Raw genomic sequence first — 23,367 nt, 5'->3', positions numbered from 1 at the left:
TATGTATTACGAACATTAATCGTAGTTTTTGACACCTTTGACGAAATGTTGAGTCCAGTCTAAAATAACATTTCTGTGAATTGTTCCATCATCAAACAAAATCAACTATATTTTGAGCTAATATGAAGTATCAGTAAATTGTATTCTTTCTTTTTAACTAATTCAAACAAAATTTGTTTAAAACCATCCACTTAAAAATAAATAACAAAAAAAGACTATGAAAGTGGACGTCTGTATATCTGTATATTACGGATTTCTTCAAGACTTGTTCCATGTCTAACAGACAAAACGTCTCCTACTAGTGACGAACAACATATACAGCTTGAGGAACACGACCACGTAAAATTCACTTTTATTTGTTCTACTAACAGACACGACACAATGTAACACACAAACAAAACTGTCAACAGACGGAGCTGGGTTTTAAGTTATTATTAGTATTTATATAAACTATTTCAAACGATGTGGGGGTTTTACGTATATTACTTTCTAAAATTATATTTGTCCACACAATAGTGACAAACGTATTCCAGCCTCGATATGAGAATGCAAACAACCCATTGAAATATAGAATACCGATTTTCACAAAACCAGTCCTCAATTATCTCTGAAATATATTTCACTGTGTAATAATATTTTTGTATTATTGTTTAATTGTCTTACACGTTACTGAGTTTGTTAAAAAAATTAGTTGGAATGCGTGTTGGGCGGAAACACAGTCACGTGACAGTCACACGCATAGACGTCTACACATGATAAACGAATCGTAGTGTTGGGCGGAGCGCCGAGTCGAAACCACACGGCAGACATGTCACTGACAATGTGGAAGGTAATCCTAATTCTGCAAATAGAAGACGAAGAAGTTTGTTATTTATTACCACCGAGCTACGTCCCGCCCCATACTGCAAATAGATGAGAATACATTTGTCATGTCATAATATAGATTTACTAAATTCATTGTTGCGCTTTACTTCAGTAAGATTCATTTGCATATGTCGCGGGTTTTGGTGGTGGGTGTGGGTGAGGGGGCTTCTAGTAGAAATATAGCAACCAGGTTTTGTCAATAATAACTGGTTTCGAATAGTCTTGATTCAGATGTTTAAGTGACATCAAAATGGCACATTTGATTTTATCTATAAAAGTTACGTTTGATGGTTTTGGGGTTGTTTTTTCACTTGTATAAACAAATCATTATAATGGTAATAAAATGTACACGTTCTTAACAAATCACGTGTTAAATTATAAGGACTTTGATTAAAGGACTTTTCGAACAATACACAACTTATATAATACCCCCCTCCCCCCCCCCAAAAAAAAAAAAGAAAAACCGCAGAAAAAACCCCACCCCAAACAAACAAAACAACAATCAAACAACAATAATAATATAAAAAACACCCATCCTCCTCCCCCCCCCCAACTAAAACAGCAACAACAACAACATAAAACACGAAAAAAACTAAAAACCCCCACCCCAAAACACTATTTGATGTACAAATACTGTTTACCATCATTTGAACCTGCTGTAGAAATTCTTCTTCCTAAGACATAAGTACCTTTCCTATGTTTGTATTTGGATTGCCGCCTTTTCTAGACTTCTGTTTTCTGCGCTGTCCACCCTTCCATCCGCCATGTCCTTTAGGTTTCTGTTTTCTGCGCTGTCCACCCTTCCGTCCGCCATGTTCTTCAGACGTCTGCTTTCTCTGTTTGCGTTTTGGATTTCCTCCGGTATTCTTTTCTAGTCCACGGATGAAAACAAGAACAACTTTGAATATAAACAAACCCTGAGTCTTCTTCTACAGTCACATCAGGTAATTTACGCTACCGAAAGAAACAGAGACAGAATAGATTGAAATCAGAGTCGCACGACAGACTAGACCGAAATCAGAGTCGCACGACAGACTAGACTGAAATCAGAGTAGCACAACACACTAGACTGAAATCAGAGTCACACAACACACAAGACCGAAATCAGAGTCGCACGATAGACTAGACCGAAATCAGAGTCGCACGACAGACTAGACCAAAACCAGAGCCACATGACAGACTGGACCGAAATCAGAGTCGCGCTACAGACAAGACCGAAATCAGAGTCGCGCTACAGACAAGACCAAAACCCAGGTTGCACGACGGTTTATCTTACGAAGACCAGAGGGCCCGGTAACATAAAGCACTCGTAACACTTACGTCAGACGTAGGCCACACATTATGTATGCTGAACATCTGACGTAAGTGGGGGCGGGACGTAGCCCAGTGGTAAAGCGTTCGCTTGATACGCGGTCTGTCTAGAATAGATCCCCGTCGGTGGACCCATTGGGCTATTTCTCGTTCCAGCCAGTGCCTCCACAACTGATGTAACAACGGTCGTGGTATGTACAACCCTGTCTGTGGGATGGTGTATATAAAAGATCCCTTGCTGCTGATCGAAAAGAGTAGTCCATGAAGTGGCGACAGCGGGTTTCCTCTCTCAATACCTGTGTGGTCTTTAACCATATGTCTGACGCCATATAACCGTAAATACAATGTGTTGAGTGCGTCGTTAAATTAAACATTTCCTTCCTTCTGAGGTAAGTGTTACGAGTGCTTTGTGTTACCGGGCCCAGGTGGCAGATAATACTCGATTTGAACTATGCAGGGATCTATCCTGATCGAACTAGCTGTGACCACACCAATATTTTAGCCAGTGGCTGCCCCTTTTGTTTATTATATTTTGTTTGAATCAGAACTTTGATAGGATATACAATATCGATATGTGGTCCAATTCCCATGATTATGGTGTAAAACAGAGTTGATTCCTGCTTCTAAAACTGAATGCTCTATCATGTACTGGCTTGCTCGTCTACCGAGGATCACCGAGAGTTGCTTCCCTTTTCGGACTTCTCAAAGTAAAGAGTGCTAATAGGCAGCACCGGCCTCGGTGGCGTCGTGGTTAAGTCGTCGGACATAAAGCAGGTAGGTACAGGGTTCGCAGCCCGGTACTGATTCCCACCCAGAGCGAGTTTTAACGACTGAATGGGTAGGTGTAAGGCCACAACACCCTCTTCTCTTTCACTAACCACTAACGACTAATCCACTGTCCTGGACAGACAGTCCACATAGCTGAGGTGAGTGCCTAGGACAGCGTGCTTGAACCTTAATTGGATATAGGCACGAAAATAAATTGAAATGAAATGAAAATAGGTAGCAGTATACCGCTAGCTCCCTTGTGCAGTATACAGTTAGCTCCCTTGTGCAGTACACAGTTAGGTCCCTTGTGTACCTTATATTTGTGTTTGTGAAAAGAGTTCATCTACTGTTCAAACGAGGAAACACCCCACATACCCTGCGGTAATTTGCGGCTTTCTGTTTTCAGTATTAATCATAGAGTGTGTCTTTGATTATGTCTTTGATTATGTCTGTGTCCCCATGGTGGTCGGAACGTAGCCCAGTAGTAAAGCGCACCGCCTGATGCTTGGTCGGTCTAAGATTGATCCTCACCGGTGGGCCCATTGGGCTATTAATCGTTCCATCCAGGGCACCACGACTGATATATTAAAGGCCGTGGGATGTGCTATCCTGTCTGTGGGATGGTGCATATAAAAGATCCTTTGTAAAAAGATCCTTTGCTACTAATGGAGATGTGACGGTACATGCTCTTAATTTCTTTTCGCCTGTGGCGATATTAATCGTTTTAGAGGGCGTGTGCAGTTCCAATGTGCACTTGGGCCCAGATGGGCAACTTGTTACGTGATACCTTTGCGCGACGGTCGCCTAATACACACCCAGCCTAGGTGCGGGGCCCAGGTGGCCAGTAGTTACGTAATACCTCCGCGAGTGCGGTTTTTACAACCGTGATCTCTGGCGAACTGGCGACAGCCAATCTGACGATCAGAGAAAAATATGCCAGCGTGGTGGTTGTGGAAAATCCACATGATACGTGAGGTACCGCCTTGTACCCCTAGGCGATATTCGCTGTCTCTGAGAGTTTTGAATAAATAGCTAGGGTTTTAGAGATATCGGGGAGAAACATAGGAAGGCTCCAGGGGAACGCTGTCCGTCCACTGAACGATCTATATTAGTTCAGACGGGACTTTGGTAAATATATATTTTCTGCTCTCTGTATAACCTTGATGTGATTGATGTGACTTTAAATATTTTAATACTGTATTATACCAATATTATTTAGACGGTGCTGCCGGTCATCTGACGCAGTAATCTGTAGGCTCACTGTCCTAAATAATTATAAAAAGCTTAACCAGTCATCCTAGAGGACCTAGGTAAACTGTAGGTTATTGTCTTTATTGTGATAGGTACCAGTATTAATTCTGTGTTACAAGGTTACTGAATGGGTAGTTAAGGGTTAATTAAAAATTAACCAGTTAGGAATAGAGTTGTAATTCCTTTATTAGTTAAGTTCTCCTGGAAGCGTTTCTCAATTATCACACGTTATTGAACGAGTAGTAAGGGTTAATTAAACATTAACCAGTTAGGAATAGAGTTGTAATTCCTTTATTAATTAAGTTCTCCTGGAAGCGTTTCTCAATTATCACACGTTATTGAACGAGTAGTAAGGGTTAATTAAAAATTAACCAGTTAGGAATAGAGTTGTAATTCCTTTATTAATTAAGTTCTCCTGGAAGCGTTTCTCAATCATCACACGTGTGGGTGTTGTGTCACGGTGAAGTGATTAGAATATTGTGTAAACTAGACACCTAGAGATTAAATAATTAAGTGATCAGTTCTGGGTTGTTATTATTTGTTGTTGTTAATTAACTACTGCGGCAGTACATTTGTCAGCGTAGGTTAATACAGATTCCAAAGTGTATTGTGTTTTTGTTGTGTTTTCTAGTGAACTAAACATACTATAATAATATATACTTTATATAAGATCGTATCTCTGATCATACCTAGAGACGAGCCACAGCGGGTATAACTGCCTGTTACAGAGATCTCTAATAGATATACAGTTAGGAGAGATATTTGGACAATCGTGTTTCATTCAGTTACGGGTATTATAGGATCCCCGTGACAGGAGACATATAGTGGGTTTCCTTTCTAAGATCTCTAATGTTCGACATTCAATAGCCAATGATTAATCAATCAATGTGCTCTAGTGGTGTCGTTAAAAAAACACCTCACAAAACGTATATCTACTATTCGAAATCGTAACACACTCTTATGTAATTTGCGGATTTCTGGTTTCAGTATTAATAACTGATTGTGTCTTTGTCCCCATGAGTATCCTCGAAAGACGCGTGTGAGTTAATGTTTCTAGCAGCATACACTGAAGACATACTTATAAACTAAACATAAGCATAAACTGAAGCATAAATCTCAGTGTTCAACAATAACCTAACACTTGTTAGAACAGAACAGACAGACAGTATTGTTTAAATTCAAACTCAATTACTTTTAACAATAAATTAACCAAACTTCTCACTTATACTCACACATATGAATTTACCTGCCATTTACATTTTATTTACACCTGCAATTCTTACCTCTGGTTTGCAACTCTTCTTTGTATTTTTTCATTTCTTCTATCACTGATAAATCAAAAAGAAGACAAACTGATATTAGTTGGGTACTTATAAAGTTTAAATATTATTTAGTGTTAATTTTTACTAAATTAGTGACTGATGTCAGGTTTTACCGAAACGTGAGCATTGCCTGATTTCTGATTCTTGAAAGAAACCAGTCTGTCTATATGTCTACAGAACAGAACAGAACAGAACAGAACTTTATTTCACTCAAAGCCATAAGTAAGATTAAGCTATATAAAATGGGTTTTCAGGAGGTAAAGTGGTTATTTATAATATTAATAAGTTTCCAAAGCTTTTTAAGGATGCTGACACGTTTACAGTTAAACAGTTCTCTAAATTTAATTACATTTGGTCTAATAACATAGTATGGCGTTAGTAATCTTTTTCGTTCCTTGTTAAATTTATCACAAATAAAAATATAATGAAACTCATCTCCGATATCACCTATATTACATAATGTACATGTTCTATCTTCTTTTGGAACATTGGACCACCTGCCCTTTTCAATTGGTAAGACATAATTAGATATACGAAATCGGAGAAAAGTGGTATAATTTTTCCTTTTAAGTATATTAAAGTAACTTTCAAATTCTATTTTCTCTTTAAAAAGCAGGTATGTGGAACATTTCCCTGATTCAGTAATACGGTTGTGCCAGTTCTGAGTATATTGGTCTTTTAGTCGTAGCTTAATGGTTCGTTTTAGACATGGAACAGATACTACACACACATGCACGCACGCGCGCACGCACACTGACACACAAACACAATAAAATGAAATAAGGAATCACATAAGCATTAAGAGTAAAATATTGACTACTTCTGATCCTTCATCCAATGTCAGGAAGTTAACTCTCTCTCTCTCTCTCTCTCTCTCTCCTCCTCTCTCTCTCTCTCTCTCTCTCTCTCTCTCTCTCTCTCTGTGTGTGTGTGTGTGTGTGTGCGTGTGTGCGTATGTGTGTACGTGTGTGTTCGTGTGTATGCGTGTGTGTTTATATGTGCGTGTGCGTGCGTGCGTGGGTGTGCGTGTGTACATGCGTGTGTGCGTGCGTGCGCGTGTGTGTGTGTGCGTGCGTGCGCGTGTGTGTGTGTTATAGGCAATACATTTATTTCATGTACACAGATTATTGTTTTACACTTAATGATATGTCACACGTTAATTAAGTGTTGGTTAAAAAAGTAATACCGTAATGGGGAATATTTTCGCTTGCAATTTTGCGATTTACACCTGGGAAATAAATTCGCTATATACCATCAGCAAACCAAATCCCAACATTTTCACCATGTAAGTGCATTAGTTATGGCATGTAAGTGCATTAGTTATGGCATGAAACTGACAGCCAAGATCAGTTTGAAACAACCACCGTCTGTGGAGTAGGTAGTAGTAGATGGAGGAACACTGATTGCGCGTATATTCGTCATACATCTAGGGCCAACATGTCAATCAATCTCATTTGTACAGTTATTTAATGCTTGCCTGTCATACCATTGTTATGAAATGAGTGGACAGTTCTGCTGTCTGACCAGCGAAAGCCAACTGCAACCAAGCCGCAACGCAGAAGTAAGCAGATGTCGTGACCTACAACACGTTATTTTTCTACGAATTGGGTCAGCAAGTGATCTACGTCACGCTCACGTTACGCCAATATTACGCTAATTAAATAATGAGTGATTGTTATGACATGAGCAATATCTTAAACTGGTGTGTAATAAATACTAGTATCTGTTCACCGAGACCCGTCAGTGGTCCTTTCTCGCCTTTACCTTAACGATAATACGGTGTTTGGGCAAACTGACGTCACTTGCACACAATATAATACCTTTTCTACTAAAGATCATTATTGTTGCTGGGAATTAAATTCGCGCTCAAATAATTATTATAATTTATGCGATTTTTGTGTGAATTTTTCCAGCAATATTTCATTTAAGCGTCACATACCTTTGCCGAAATATGGTCTGAAAAGTTTCCTTGACACTGAAATAAGAAAACAAAGCAGTACTTTATGTTAGCTATCGGGGAAACCATTCAAGAGTGGATGAATCTCGGATGGGAGAACTTAATGTAGGTATTTTATAAATTAATCATTTACGAGATATCATTTGCAAAGAAAAACAAAATATAATAATAAATTTGCAAGAGTATAAAGTTAAACTTTAACAGGTTCACAAGTTAGATGCTCTTTCAATATACGAGTCTAATAGGGAAAATGGATGGTTATAAGGACTGAGAGAGAGAAAATATCTTCGTAAATAGGATTTTATAATGTAAAGACAGAATACAAAAATGCTCTTAAATATACCTATTTTTTAACAATGGGTGATTTTAAAAGTAGCAAAGTGTTCTTACTTTTCTTGACATCTTCCTCATTTCCAGCAACTGCACGAAAAAAAATAAACAAAAGAAGTAAAATAAGTTGTTAATTTGTTTCAAACGAAATTTATAATTATAATTTAAAATTCGATTTATTTATTGTTCTATTTTTAAAGTCAATACACACAAACACACACACACACACACACACACACACACACACACACACACACTCATACATACATACATCCTTTTTATGGATGCCTCAATAGCCCAGAGGGCATCGTGGTTAGTCTTGCCATTTGCGGGCGATTCGGTGCCACAGGTTCGATTCCTAGCAACGGCATGAGACAAAATGTGAGACCAGAAAGGATTTAATTATCCCCTGCGCCAGTTCTATGTTTGTAATAGTCAAACCCGACATACATAGAGTATACAGATCATACATCAATACATACACACAGTACATACATGCATACATACTTACATACATACATACATACATACATACATACATACATACGGTATCACAGGTTCGATTCCCAGCAACGGCATAGGACAATTTGTGAGGCCAGAAAGGATTTAATTATCCCCTGCGCCAGTGCGTTAATATCTATGTATGTAATAGTCAACCTCGACATACATACAATATATAGATATTCATACATCAATACATACTAGCCAGTGCCAGGTCTGCCCACTGTTTCATGCACGTAAGCCGGATCGACCGCGTAGATTGTAGGCCCCATGCATATGGTTGAGTTAAAGAGCTTCCTTTTTTATGGAAGCTTCGATAGCTCAGAGCGTATCGTGGTTAGCCTTGCAATTTGCGGGCGAATCGGTGCCACAGGTTCGAGTCCCAGCAACGGCATGGGACACTTTGTGAGGCCAGAAAGGATTTAATTATCCCCTGCGCCAGTGCGTTAATATCTATGTATGTAATAGTCAACCTCGACATACATACAATATATATATATTCATACATCAATACATACTAGCCAGTGCCAGGTCTGCCCACTGTTTCATGCACGTAAGCGGGATCGACCGCGTAGATTGTAGGCCCCATGCATATGGTTGAGTTAAAGAGCTTCCTTTTTTTATGGAAGCTTCGATAGCTCAGAGCGTATCGTGGTTAGCCTTGTAATTTGCGGGCGAATCGGTGCCACAGGTTCGAGTCCCAGCAACGGCATGGGACACTTTGTGAGGCCAGAAAGGATTTAATTATCCCCTGCGCCAGTGCGTTAATATCTGTGTATGTAATAGTCAACCTCGACATACATACAATATATAGATATTCATACATCAATAATACATACATACATACATACATACATACATACACACAAACAAATACACACAAACAAATACAGACATACAAATACCCACACATACAAATACACGCATACCAATAAACACATACAAATACACACACATACAAATACACACACATACAAATACACACATGCCAATAAACAAATACAAATACACACACAGACAAATACTCACATACAAATACACACATGCCAATAAACACATACAAATACACACATACAAATACACACACATACAAATACACACATACAAATACCCACACACAAATACACACACATACAAATACACACATGCCAATAAACACACATACAAATAAACACATAAAAATACACACACACACAAATACACACATACAAATACACACACATACAAATACACACATACAAATACACACACATACAAATACACACATACAAATACCCACACATACAAATACACACATGCCAATAAACACATACAAATACACACACATACAAATACACACATACAAATACTCACATACAAATACCCACATGCCAATAAACACATACAAATACACACATACAAATACACACACATACAAATACACACATACAAATACACACACACAAATACACACACATACAAATACACACATGCCAATAAACACACATACAAATACACACATACAAATACCCACACATACAAATACACATATGCCAATAAACACATACAAATACACACATACAAATACACCCACATACAAATACACACATACAAATACACACACATACAAATACACACATACAAATACCCACACATACAGATACACACATGCCAATAAACACATACAAATACACACACATACAAATACCCACATACAAATACTCACATACAAATACCCACATGCCAATAAACATATACAAATACACACATACAAATACACACACATACAAATACATACATACAAATACACACATACAAATACCCACACATACAAATAAACACATACAAATACACACACATACAAATACCCACATACAAATACACACACATACCAATACACACATACAAATACCCACATACAAATACACACACATACAAATACACACATGCCAATAAACACACATACAAATACACACATACAAATACCCACACATACAAATACACATATGCCAATAAACACATACAAATACACACATACAAATACACCCACATACAAATACACACATACAAATACACACACATACAAATACACACATACAAATACCCACACATACAGATACACACATGCCAATAAACACATACAAATACACACACATACAAATACCCACATACAAATACTCACATACAAATACCCACATGCCAATAAACATATACAAATACACACATACAAATACACACACATACAAATACATACATACAAATACACACATACAAATACCCACACATACAAATAAACACATACAAATACACACACATACAAATACCCACATACAAATACACACACATACCAATACACACATACAAATACCCACATACAAATACCCACACATACAAATACACACACATACAAATACACACACATACCAATACACACATACAAATACCCACATACAAATACCCACATACAAATACCCACACATACAAATACACACATATACAAATACACACACATACAAATACCCACACATACAAATACCCACACATATACAAATACACACATATACAAATACACACATATACAAATACACACATATACAAAATATATACAAATATACAAATACACAAATATATAAATACACAAATATACAAATACACAAATATACAAATATACAAATACACAAATATACAAATACACAAATATACAAATACACAAATATACAAATACACAAATACACAAATATACAAATATACAAATACACAAATACATACAAGACAGACAAACAGATTATAATTACCCTCTTTCAGCAGCTTCTTGGTAATTTTCCCGATTTCTTTCGAATCTGAAATGAGGAACTGATGTTATTCATATCGATGTGTTTGTGGTAGTGCAAGGGGTGTGTATAAAATATCGATGTGTTTATGTTTGTGGTGGTGGAAGGGGTGTGTATAAAATATCGATGTGTTTGTGGTAGTGCAAGGGGTATGTATAACATATCGATGTGTTTGTGGTGGTGGAAGGGGTGTGTATAACATATCGATGTATTTGTGGTGGTGGAAGGGGTGTGTATAACATATCGATGTGTTTGTGGTGGTGGAAGGGGTGTGTATAACATATCGATGTATTTGTGGTGGTGGAAGGGGTGTGTATAACATATCGATGTGTTTGTGGTAGTGGAAGGGGTGTGTATAACATATCGATGTATTTGTGGTAGTGGAAGGGGTGTGTATAACATATCGATGTGTTTGTGGTAGTGCAAGGGGTGTGTATAACATATCGATGTGTTTGTGGTAGTGCAAAGGGTGTGTATAACATACCGATGTGTTGATGTTTGTGGTAGTGCAAAGGGTGTGTATAACATATCGATGTGTTGATGTTTGTGGTAGTGCAAGGAGTGTGTATAACATATCGATATGTTTATGTTTGTTGTTGCTGAAGGGGTCTATTTATGTCATATCGATATGTTTATGTTTGTTGTTGCTGAAGGGGTGTATTTATATCATATCGATATGTTTATGTTTGTTGTTGCTGAAGGGGTGTATTTATGTCATATCGATGTGTTTATGTTTGTTATTGTGGACATGGTGTGTGTGTGTAACATATTTTAGCTTTGGTTATATGCCGTGGACCACTGGCTTGGACAAGAAATAGCCCAGTGGGTCCATCGACGGGGATCGATCCTAGACCAACCGCGCACCAGGCGAGAGCGTTACCACTGTATTACGTCCCATCCCCATAACGGACCGGATGCAAATCTTTTTTTAGTTGGGTGGGGTGAACAGGGGTGCAGTCTCTCTCTCTCTCTCTCTCTCTCTCTCTCTCTCTCTCTCTCTCTCTCTCTCTCTCGATCAAATCACAGATAGTGTGATACTTACATTTGTGCTTCATGTATGTATTGAAATTCTTAAAATCTGAAAATAAGGAGCAGCTCATTATCTTTTTTCTGCATAAAAACCGCCGTATTTACACAAATATTTCTACAGTTGTAGACACTCATCAAAACCGCCGTATTTACACAAATATTTTTACAGTTGTAGACACACATAAAAAACGCTGTATTGACACAAATATTTCTACAGCTGTAGACACTCATCAAAACCGCCGTATTTACACAAATATTTCTACAGCTGTAGACACACAACAAAACCGCCGTATTTACACAAATATTTCTACAGCTGTAGACACTCATCAAAACCGCCGTATTTACACAAATATTTCTACAGCCGTAGACACTCATCAAAACCGCCGTATTTACACAAATATTTCTACAGCTGTAGACACACATAAAAACCGCCGTATTTACTCAAATATTTCTACAGCTGTAGGCACACAACAAAACCGCCGTATTTACACAAATATGACACACATGAAAACCGTCGTATTTACACATATATATCTACATCTGTAGACACACATGAAAACCGTTATGCTCTCAACTTGAATTTGCTTCTTTTTTTTTGTTTTGTTTCTTGGTGGGTTTTTGTTGGTTTTTTCTGCATATATCATCAAATTCAAACACACCATTAACATTTCTTGTCTTCGTCCTAAACGTCGTCAGCACTACTGCGCAAACTCTAGATAGACCCCCAATGTCTGACGAGCAAATGACAACTCACAATCCGATGGTCCTAATTTCAAGAAACTCATTTCAGCAGGTTCTATTCATATTTTTTTTCTCTTTCTTTTTGTTTGTTGCTGTATTGAAAACCTCTCAGTTTTATGTATGTTTATATATCACAATCACAAAATGACAAAATAATTGCCGATGATTAATTAATCAATGTGCTCCAGTGGTGTCGTTAAACAAAACACACTTTAACTTTCAATGAGGTGATTTTTTGATTTTTTGTTTGCTGTCCAGGCGAATGTGTAGGAATTTTACCACAGTTGGGGGGGGGGGGGGGGGGGGGGGGGGGGTCGGGGGTCGCCTCATGCTTTTCGGAAAATGTATTAAAAAATTCCTCCCCTTCTCTTGCACACGCGCCTGCTGTGTCCCTACTGATAACGTTTCCTTTCCAAGCACAACAAGTCGTTGAAGCTAAACACTTGCAGTTAAAAAAGACGGCGGTCAACACTAATGTTCACGAGTTAGCGACTGAGATCTAAGTGTAGGCCAAGTGTGTTTTAACTCATAGTCAAAATATTTATTGTCGAGTTATAAAACTCCAAGAAGTCGTGTTTAAGCCTATATAAATAAAAACTAAAATAAAAACATGTTTGGGTTATAACATTATACCAAATAATCCTTAAAATAGTAAATAAATTATTGTTTAAAAATGGCTAATCATGTGATTCGGATGCCAAGAAATCACGTTTAAAGCCATCCGACTAATGTTTTCCTTGGGGTGCATGCCCTCGGGATCACTTAAACGTCTCGACCGCTGTCCGCTCACGTGTAAAATGACCCTAATCATTACACACACACACACACACACACACACACACACACACACACACACACACACAAACTTAACAGAAGAAATCTGGTGCGTTTCAGACCAATTAAGTAAAGAATACAACATTCTTGGGTTACGATTGAGCCTATAACAAAAAAAAAAAAATCCTTAACATAATAATAAAAATTATTGTTTTAAAATGAGAAATTTTGCGATTCAGATGCCAATAAATCACGTTTAAAGCGATCCAATTATAAAATGTTCCCAAGTTAGGATGCAGCAATTGAAATCAATGGTTTGTAAAACAAATCGATCGTGTCGCACGCGTCCGGTAAAACTGTATCCTAACCGGCCGCGAGTGATGCGAGCGATGCGAGCGATTATTTCAGAAATCATTGATTTCAATTACAGTATCCTAACCGGACGCGTGCGACGCGACATATCTATCCGTCGCGTCGCACGCGTGCGGTTAGTATGATGCAATTGAAATCAATATTTCTAAAATAATCGCTCGCATCACTCGCATCACTCGGGCCGCTCGCGGCTGGTTAGGATACAGCTTTAGGATACAGCTTTAGAAATGGTTTAAAAATGGACATTGCATTTCATGCGCTTGAAACAATTTTAAACAGCAGTTCTCTTACTATCATCTTTCTAAATATTATAAAAATATATCCATTCATTTCCAAGAGTTTAGGGTAGTTAATGTTACCCTCCGTACCCTCTGGCAGAAACACTGATTGCCCACGGTACCCCTACTTAACCAGTGAGATATGGTGCATTTAAGGCCATCTAATTAAACAACAACAATAACAATAAAAAACATTCTTTGGTTATAATATTGTGTAAAATAATCATTAAAATAGTTTTTAAAATATTATTGTTTTAAAATGGCTAATTTTGCGATTCAAATGCCCAGAAATCTTCCCGTGGGAACATTCAGCCAAACCCCCGCGGAACGCGAAACTAGGGTAGTCAAAGTCGCTTCCCGTTATGTCTTAAACTATCAGTTTACAAGACATGCCCACCTCCCCATTTACATTAAGTATGAGGGGTTGAACAAAAAGCCCGTCTTGCCACTGTATACTATTGTTATTGTATGTTCCTCATATGCCGTTGTGCAACGGCCTGAGCGTAATAAAATTCTGTTCTGTTAAAAAACCCAGAAACAAACAGAAAAAACGTATATGGGGTGGAAATATTTATATTGAAGGTGTGTTATGCTGATTAAAACGCGGCTCCCTGTTACCAGGTAAGTACTCGGCAGAAAGTTCATTTGAAAGGGCAAGAATTATTTCACAGACGTCACTAAAATTTACAGACTCGTCTACAATCACTTTTCACCTGAAGTTACAAACATGCAGTGTGGTTCATTTTTCTTTGAACACCTTTTCCATTTATATATTGTTTCACCATTAGTCCATCTCCACCAAACCATGAGTGTTAATTAAGAACATTATTTTTATATGTGATATTTATATACTTTATTATGAAAGTAACTATAGTCCGTCACACCATCCTACAAAAATGTATTTTGTAAATAAGTTCAGTTTGGTTTAACGTAAGAAGAAAAGTAAAAGTGATTTGGAAATGACAAAACACATACTATTTTTGTGTGCAATTTAGAAAACACTCGGCTCAGAAATAGATAAATTGCATAACTTCCATAGTGTGAAAAAAGGTGATCCCTGTGTGAATGACTGTGAGTACACATTAGTATGAAACACTACAGCCTGCAAGCTGAGAATCGTGTTGTATATGTAATAGTCTCGTAAATTATATATAAAAAGCTAAGCCATCATACCATGTAAGGTGAAGCCGTTGTTCTTCAGTTCTGTAAGCCAAGAAATAAAAAAGAAGGAAAGAAAGAAAACAGTGTAACTAACATTGTGGTCAACATATACACTAATAAAATTAAATCATATATGTGTGTGTGTGTGTGTGTGTGTGCGTGTGCGTGTGCGTGCGTGAATGTAATAATAGCAGAAGCTTATACGACTGGTATTTGATGGTGTTGTTTAGTGTTCAAAGATTACTTCATTTACAAATTCGCCATATTGAATAATTTGAGTGTGTGTGTGTGTGTGTGTGTGTGTGTGTGTATCCTTATACATATAACGTATTTTAACTTACTACGAAGTATATGTTTAAATTTCTAACCTAATACTAGAAATAACCTTAGTATTAAAGCCGCACACCCTAGTGTAATTTGGTTAATCTACAAACCTGTAACACACTTAGATCACGTTTTTATCAAATGGAGTGAAAAAGCAGGTTTTATATCGATAAATACCATGGGAATCCCCATGTCCCAATTGCTTGAAATAATTTTGAAAGTTTGTATTCTGATGTCACCGGTAGATATCGCTCGAAGCACAACAATGCCTACGTCACGACAAATTTCACAGACTTGGGGTGTGTTCTTTTCACCTCTCCTGGACATGTTCCAACTGTTCTGTTCTGGTTGTATCCCCTCTCCAGATATCGTAGAACTTAGCAAAATTATTGGTTTTAAGGGTTTGTAACGTTTTGTATTGCGATACTTACTTGTCTGAGCTTTATTGTTACTGAAAATGTTCACGAACTGTGAAGAAAAATCTCACAAATGAACAACAACAAATCGGATGTTGGTTACGCGAACCGTGCACGAGAAAACAAACCGAACCAAAATGATAACGGTCACGTGGTATACCAACGTCTGTGACATTGAAATGGAAATATCCCCTCTAAAAATAGATTAGACCATGTCTGCTCAACGGTTTTTTATCAGACGCGCGTGAGTTTTTCAGAAATACGAAAAATGTATTTTGTGGTATTACAAACACCAGGATTACCAGGATTACCAAAAAACACTTCAGGTGAATGGAAATGTATATTCTAAATAATAAACGGTAAGTAAAGTGCAATTTTATTTGTGAAAAAATGGGTTTAATAGCGAAAAACAACGCCGTAATGGTTAACAACTAGCCGTAACTAGGGCGTGTCCCTTTAAGTGAATCTGAAATCTATAAAGGTGTTTAACTTACGTTTAGAAAATATAGCCCGTCTTCTACTCGTCGCTTGGTCTGCAAAAAAACACATCTCACCTGTGATTATCTTGCAATCTCAACAACAAGAACTTTGTTTAACGACACCACTTGAGCACGTTGATTCATTAATCATCGGCTATTGGATGTCAAATAGTAAGAAAGGAAACCCACTACATTTTTTAATTAGTAGCAACGGTTCTTTTATATGCGCCAGCCCACAGACAGGATAGAACAACAAAACCGTAATACATGATTTGGGCCGTGTCTCTGCATAGTGCATAATGCAGAGTCGAATTGGGATTTGGAATTCCATGAATCTCTATATATACAGCATCGTCTATAGAAGGACAACCACTCCCGAGGAAATCCTTTACTGGAGATTTCATCTTTCAAAGAGGACTGCCACTCCCATACTAGTTTACCAAATCATAGCACCAGACAGAAATAATTGGATAAAGTACAGCTGCCATGACATGCTGTTATAACAGTGATCATATCTATCGGGTGTTCGCGAAAGGTGAGCATATCCTGCCTCGCCGGTGTCACCCGTCATGAGTACTGCAGTGGCACCCGCCATGAGTACTGCAGTAGCACCCGCCATGAATACTGCAGTGGCACCCGTCATGAGTACTGCCACCACAGCTGTCACGTGTGCCACCTCATCCGAAAACGACCAACAAATAATGACTGTACAAGAGTTTCACCAAACAGATGAAACAGTATGCGCAAGTTCAAAGCTTGGAACAATACGGAATAACCTCTTGTTTATAATCGAACGCGGACGCCAGCGGTATATGCGGGTGAAACGTTGAGTGTCTTAACTTCATATACTGTTTTTAATATTCTTCATAATAGTACATATCTGACACCTTTAGATTTGTACCTATAGAAGATAAAAGGGTGGTAGTGCTGTTTTAAGTGTGTACTATTTTACTAAAATTATAACATATTGACTGTTTCAACTTTTACAACACGATTTAGATGGGCTGGTCTAAATATGGTAATACCAATATTTACTTTGATTCATTTCTATTAATTATACAGAGGATAATAAACGAGTTAACCGTTATTATCATATTTATGACCCGAGTAAAATCATTTCTATTAATTATACAGAGGATAATAAACGAGTTAACCGTTATTATCATATTTATGACCCGAGTAAAATCATTTCTATTAATTATACAGAGGATAATAAACGAGTTAACCGTTATTATCATATTTATGACCCGAGTAAAATCATTTCTATTTGTCTCGGGATTTAGCTAGTGACAAATAAAAACTATTTCAAAGAGCTTCACCTAACGCAGGTTCTGAAAACCAAATACATATATATCATGGTGCCACGAATGTTAATTAGTTTGTAAACCAAATACATATATATCATGGTGCCACGAATGTTAATTAGTTTGTCTAACAAATACATATATATCATGGTGCCACGAATGTTAATTAGTTTGTAAACCAAATACATATATATCATGGTGCCACGAATGTTAATTAGTTTGTCTAACAAATACATATATATCATGGTGCCACGAATGTTAATTAGTTTGTAAACCAAATACATATATATCATGGTGCCACGAATGTTAATTAGTTTGTAAACCAAATACATATATATCATGGTGCCACGAATGTTAATTAGTTTGTAAACCAAATACATATATATCATGGTGCCACGAATGTTAATTAGTTTGTAAACCAAATACATACATATCATGGTGCCACGAATGTTAATTAGTTTGTAAACCAAATACATACATATCATGGTGCCACGAATGTTAATTAGTTTGTAAACCAAATACATACATATCATGGTGCCACGAATGTTAATTAGTTTGTAAACCAAATACATACATATCATGGTGCCACGAATGTTAATTAGTTTGTAAACCAAATACATACATATCATGGTGCCACGAATGTTAATTAGTTTGTAAACCAAATACATATATATCATGGTGCCACGAATGTTAATTAGTTTGTAAACCAAATACATATATATCATGGTGCCACGAATGTTAATTAGTTTGTAAACCAAATACATATATATCATGGTGCCACGAATGTTAATTAGTTTGTAAACCAAATACATATATATCATGGTGCCACGAATGTTAATTAGTTTGTAAACCAAATACATATATATCATGGTGCCACGAATGTTAATTAGTTTGTAAACCAAATACATATATATCATGGTGCCACAAATGTTAATTAGTTTGTAAACCAAATACATACATATCATGGTGCCACGAATGTTAATTAGTTTGTAAACCAAATCATGGTGCCACGAATGTTACATATATATCATGGTGCCACAAATGTTAATTAGTTTGTAAACCAAATACATATATATCATGGTGCCACAAATGTTAATTAGTTTGTAAACCAAATACATATATATCATGGTGCCACAAATGTTAATTAGTTTGTAAACCAAATACATATATATCATGGTGCCACGAATGTTAATTAGTTTGTAAACCAAATACATATATATCATGGTGCCACGAATGTTAATTAGTTTGTAAACCAAATACATATATATCATGGTGCCACGAATGTTAATTAGTTTGTAAACCAAATACATACATATCATGGTGCCACAAATGTTAATTAGTTTGTCTAACAAATAGGAACTGTGGCCAATGTAAAAATCTAACGAATGGAAAGTCTCACAGATGTGACGGCGTGTACGTGTATGATGTATGTTAAAACAGAGTTTATTACACTGGAATAACTTCCACAATAAAAGTAGTGAAGTGAAAAATATAAAAATAACAATTAGATTACCTTTTAGGCTATTGGAGGATCCGTGCTTTTTTCCTCCACCACTCTTTTGTCCTGAAATACGAGTTATAAAAGTGTATTTTGTTTAACGACACCACTAGAGCACATTGATTTATTATCATCGGCTATTGGACGTGCAATATTTGGTAATTTTGACGTACAGTTTTAGAGAGGAAACCCGTTACATTTGTCTATTAGTAGCAAAGGATCCTTTATATGCACCATCCTACAGACAGGTTAGCATATACCACGGCCTTTGATGTACCAGTCGTGGTGCACTGGCTGGAGCGAGAAATAGCGCAAACACTGGCCTACGTCCCGCCCGAAATCCGAGTTATTTACCTTTATATTATGTTTTCGGTGTCCTGGCTAATAGTATCTGATATCTGGCATTGTATTGTCCAAATAAAAATTTACCTTTATATTATGTTTTCGGTGTCCTGGCTGATAGTATGTGATATCTGGCATTGAATTGTCCAAATAAACATTTACCTTTATATTATGTTTTCGGTGTCCTGGCTGATAGTATCGGATATCTGGCATTGAATTGTCCAAATAAACATTTACCTTTATATTATGTTTTCGGTGTCCTGGCTGATAGTATGTGATATCTGGCATTGAATTGTCCAAATAAACATTTACCTTTATATTATGTTTTCAGTGTCCTGGCTGATAGTATCTGATATCTGGCATTGAATTGTCCAAATAAACATTTACCTTTATATTATGTTTTCAGTGTCCTGGCTGATAGTATCTGATATCTGGCATTGAATTGTCCAAATAAACATTTACCTTTAGACGTTTAGCTATAAGAGGGGCGGGATTTAGCTCAGTGGGTTGAGTGCTCGCTTGAGTGCTCGCTTGAGGTTCCAATCAGTGCACCACAACTGGACAAAGGCTGTGGTATGTGCTTTCCTGTCTTTGTGAAAGTTTATATAAAAGATCCCTTGCTGCATTAGGAAATATGTAGCGGGTTTCCCCTGATGACTACATGTCAGAATTACCACGTTTGACATCCAATAGCCAATGATTAATTAACCAATGTGTTCCAGCAACTTCACATTATGTGACGTTCTTCATGTGATTTTTATTTGTGTTACATTTTGGTTGTGTCTTTGTTTAGAACCAAGCAACTAACTGTCTTACAAATTGGAAATACGTCTCACAAATGTAAATTATTGTTAACTTATTTAACTGTAAATTTGTGTGTCTAACAAATGCGATTTGAGATAACATAGAACACATTTGTCAATGGGGATGCGTTACTGGGATATGGGATCCTTTCCATTCAAACCTGTAATTAACAAAAACACGCAATAATGTAGTTGATTCACAATAACACGTTATAATGTAGTTGATTCACAATAACACGTTATAATGTAGTTGATTGACAATAACACGTTATAATGTAGTTGATTAACAATAACACATTATAATGTAGTTGATTGACAATAACACAATATAATGTAGTTGATTCACAATAACACGTTATAATGTAGTTGATTCACAATAACACGTTATAATGTAGCCGATTCACAATAACACGTTATAATGTAGTTGATTGACAATAACACGTTATAATGTAGTTGATTGACAATAACACGTTATAATGTAGTTGATTAACAATAACACATTATAATGTAGTTGATTGACAATAACACAATATAATGTAGTTGATTCACAATAACACGTTATAATGTAGTTGATTCACAATAACACGTTATAATGTAGCCGATTCACAATAACACGTTATAATGTAGTTGATTGACAATAACACGTTATAATGTAGTTGATTGACAATAACACGTTATAATGTAGCTGATTCACAATAACACGTTATAATATAGCTGATTCACAATACCACGTTATACTGTAGCTGATTCACAATAACACGTTATAATCTAGCTGATTCACAATGACACATTAATATGTAGTTGATTCACAATGACACATTATAATGTAGTTGATTCACAATGACACATTAATATGTAGTTGATTCACAATGACACATTATAATGTAGTTGATTGACAATAACACGTTATAATGTAGGTGATTCACAATAACACGTTATAATGTGGTTGATTCACAATAACACGTTATATTGTAGTTGATTGACAATAACACGTTATAATGTAGTTGATTCACAATAACACGTTATAATGTAGCCGATTCACAATAACACGTTATACTGTAGCCGATTCACAATGACACGTTATATTCACAATGACACGTTATAATGTAGTTGATTGACAATAACACGTTATAATGTAGTTGATTGACAATAACACGTTATAATGTAGCTCATTCACAATAACACGTTATAATGTAGCTGATTCACAATACCACGTTATACTGTAGCTGATTCACAATGACACGTTATAATCTAGCTGATTCACAATGACACATTAATATGTAGTTGATTCACAATGACACGTTACAATGTAGTTGATTGACAATAACACGTTATAATGTAGGTGATTCACAATAACACGTTATAATGTAGGTGATTCACAATAACACGTTATAATGTAGCTGATTCACAATAACACGTTATAATGTAGTTGATTGACAATAACACGTTATAATGTAGTTGATTGACAATAACACGTTATAATGTGGTTGATTCACAATAGCACGTTATAATGTGGTTGATTCACAATAACACGTTATAATGTAGTTGATTCACAATAACAAGACGTTGGCACACGGTAGATACCAGTATCAAATCAGAGTTTATTTTACTGGAAAACTTCGAGAATAATAATACTAATGATGTAATATAAAAAGAAGATGTAGGTTACCTTTTTCGTGTTTAGAGGGTCCGTGCTCTTTGTGACCTTCATGCCTTTTTCCTGAAAATAGATGTCCACGAATAAACACCAGAACGTCGCATAACAAAACAGTACTGTACCAGAAATAGTGTTCCTGCATAGACACGGGCAATACGCTTTGATGAATACATCAATGTGCTCTAGTGGTGTCGTTAAACAAAACAAATTGTAACTTTTAACTTTAGAGCTGATTGCACTAAATATCCAGACGTGTTGTTTAAACAGAAACTTTCGTCAAATGGTGTTCAACAACAATTTTCCAACGCCATATAACCGTAAATAAATTGTGTTGAGTGCGTTGTTACATATAAGCATTTCCTTGAATAGTAATTTAAAATACAGGGTCAAATTTTGTTATGTATACATACACCTGCGATTTTTACCTGTATCTGTAATGTTTTACCGGCCTCGGTGGCGTCGTCCCCTGCGCGTGCTGTAACCTCACCGTGGTGCAGGGGTGTAACATTCTCTTTGAGAATGGCCAATACAGCACACATCCAATTGTTTTCTTCGGGATACAATTAAACTTTTGAATAAAAGTCAGTATCTATCTGTGATATTTGTATTTTTGTGATATTTGTATTTCTGCAGTTCTTTACATTGTGTTTTTATTTGGCTGTTAAACTTTTATATTGATGTTGATCATCACTTTATTTGTTTGCATTACCATAGTTTGACACCCAATAGCCGATGTATTTTTCGTGCTGGGGTGTCGTTAAACATTCATTCATTCATTCATTCATTCATTAATTCATTCATTCATTCATTCGGTGGCCATCGGTCAATAGGCTGGTAGGTACTGGGTTTGGATCCCAGTCGAGGCATGGACTTTTTAATCCTGATACCGACTCCAAACCCTAAGTGAGTGCTCCGCAAGGCTCAATGGGTAGATGTAAACCACTTGCACCGACCAGTGATCCATAACTGGTTCAACAAAGGCAATGGTTTGTGCTATCCTGCCTGTGGGAAGCGCAAATAAAAGATCACTTGCTGCTAATCGGAAAGAGTAGCCCATGAAGTGGCGACAGCGGGT

At 36.7% G+C, this 23,367-nt stretch overlaps 1 protein-coding gene across 1 annotated transcript; it reads right to left on the bottom strand.

The window, feature by feature from the left end:
* Window positions 1-346: 346 nt before the first annotated feature.
* On the bottom strand, window positions 347-22,351 carry LOC121366952. Its single transcript, XM_041491180.1, has 11 exons — window positions 22,305-22,351; window positions 19,506-19,556; window positions 16,704-16,742; window positions 15,482-15,511; window positions 12,157-12,192; window positions 11,079-11,123; window positions 7,864-7,893; window positions 7,456-7,491; window positions 5,478-5,522; window positions 1,554-1,735; window positions 347-841 (listed from the first exon to the last, which is right to left on the bottom strand). Exons 5-11 carry the CDS (start codon window positions 12,167-12,169, stop codon window positions 836-838), a joined length of 357 nt encoding a protein of 118 aa, XP_041347114.1. The 5' UTR covers window positions 12,170-12,192; window positions 15,482-15,511; window positions 16,704-16,742; window positions 19,506-19,556; window positions 22,305-22,351; the 3' UTR covers window positions 347-835.
* Window positions 22,352-23,367: the final 1,016 nt, after the last annotated feature.

Source organism: Gigantopelta aegis, chromosome 3, assembly GCF_016097555.1.
Source record: "Gigantopelta aegis isolate Gae_Host chromosome 3, Gae_host_genome, whole genome shotgun sequence".
Lineage (NCBI taxonomy): Eukaryota > Metazoa > Mollusca > Gastropoda > Neomphalida > Peltospiridae > Gigantopelta > Gigantopelta aegis.
This window is presented reverse-complemented; position numbering and strand designations above follow the sequence as displayed.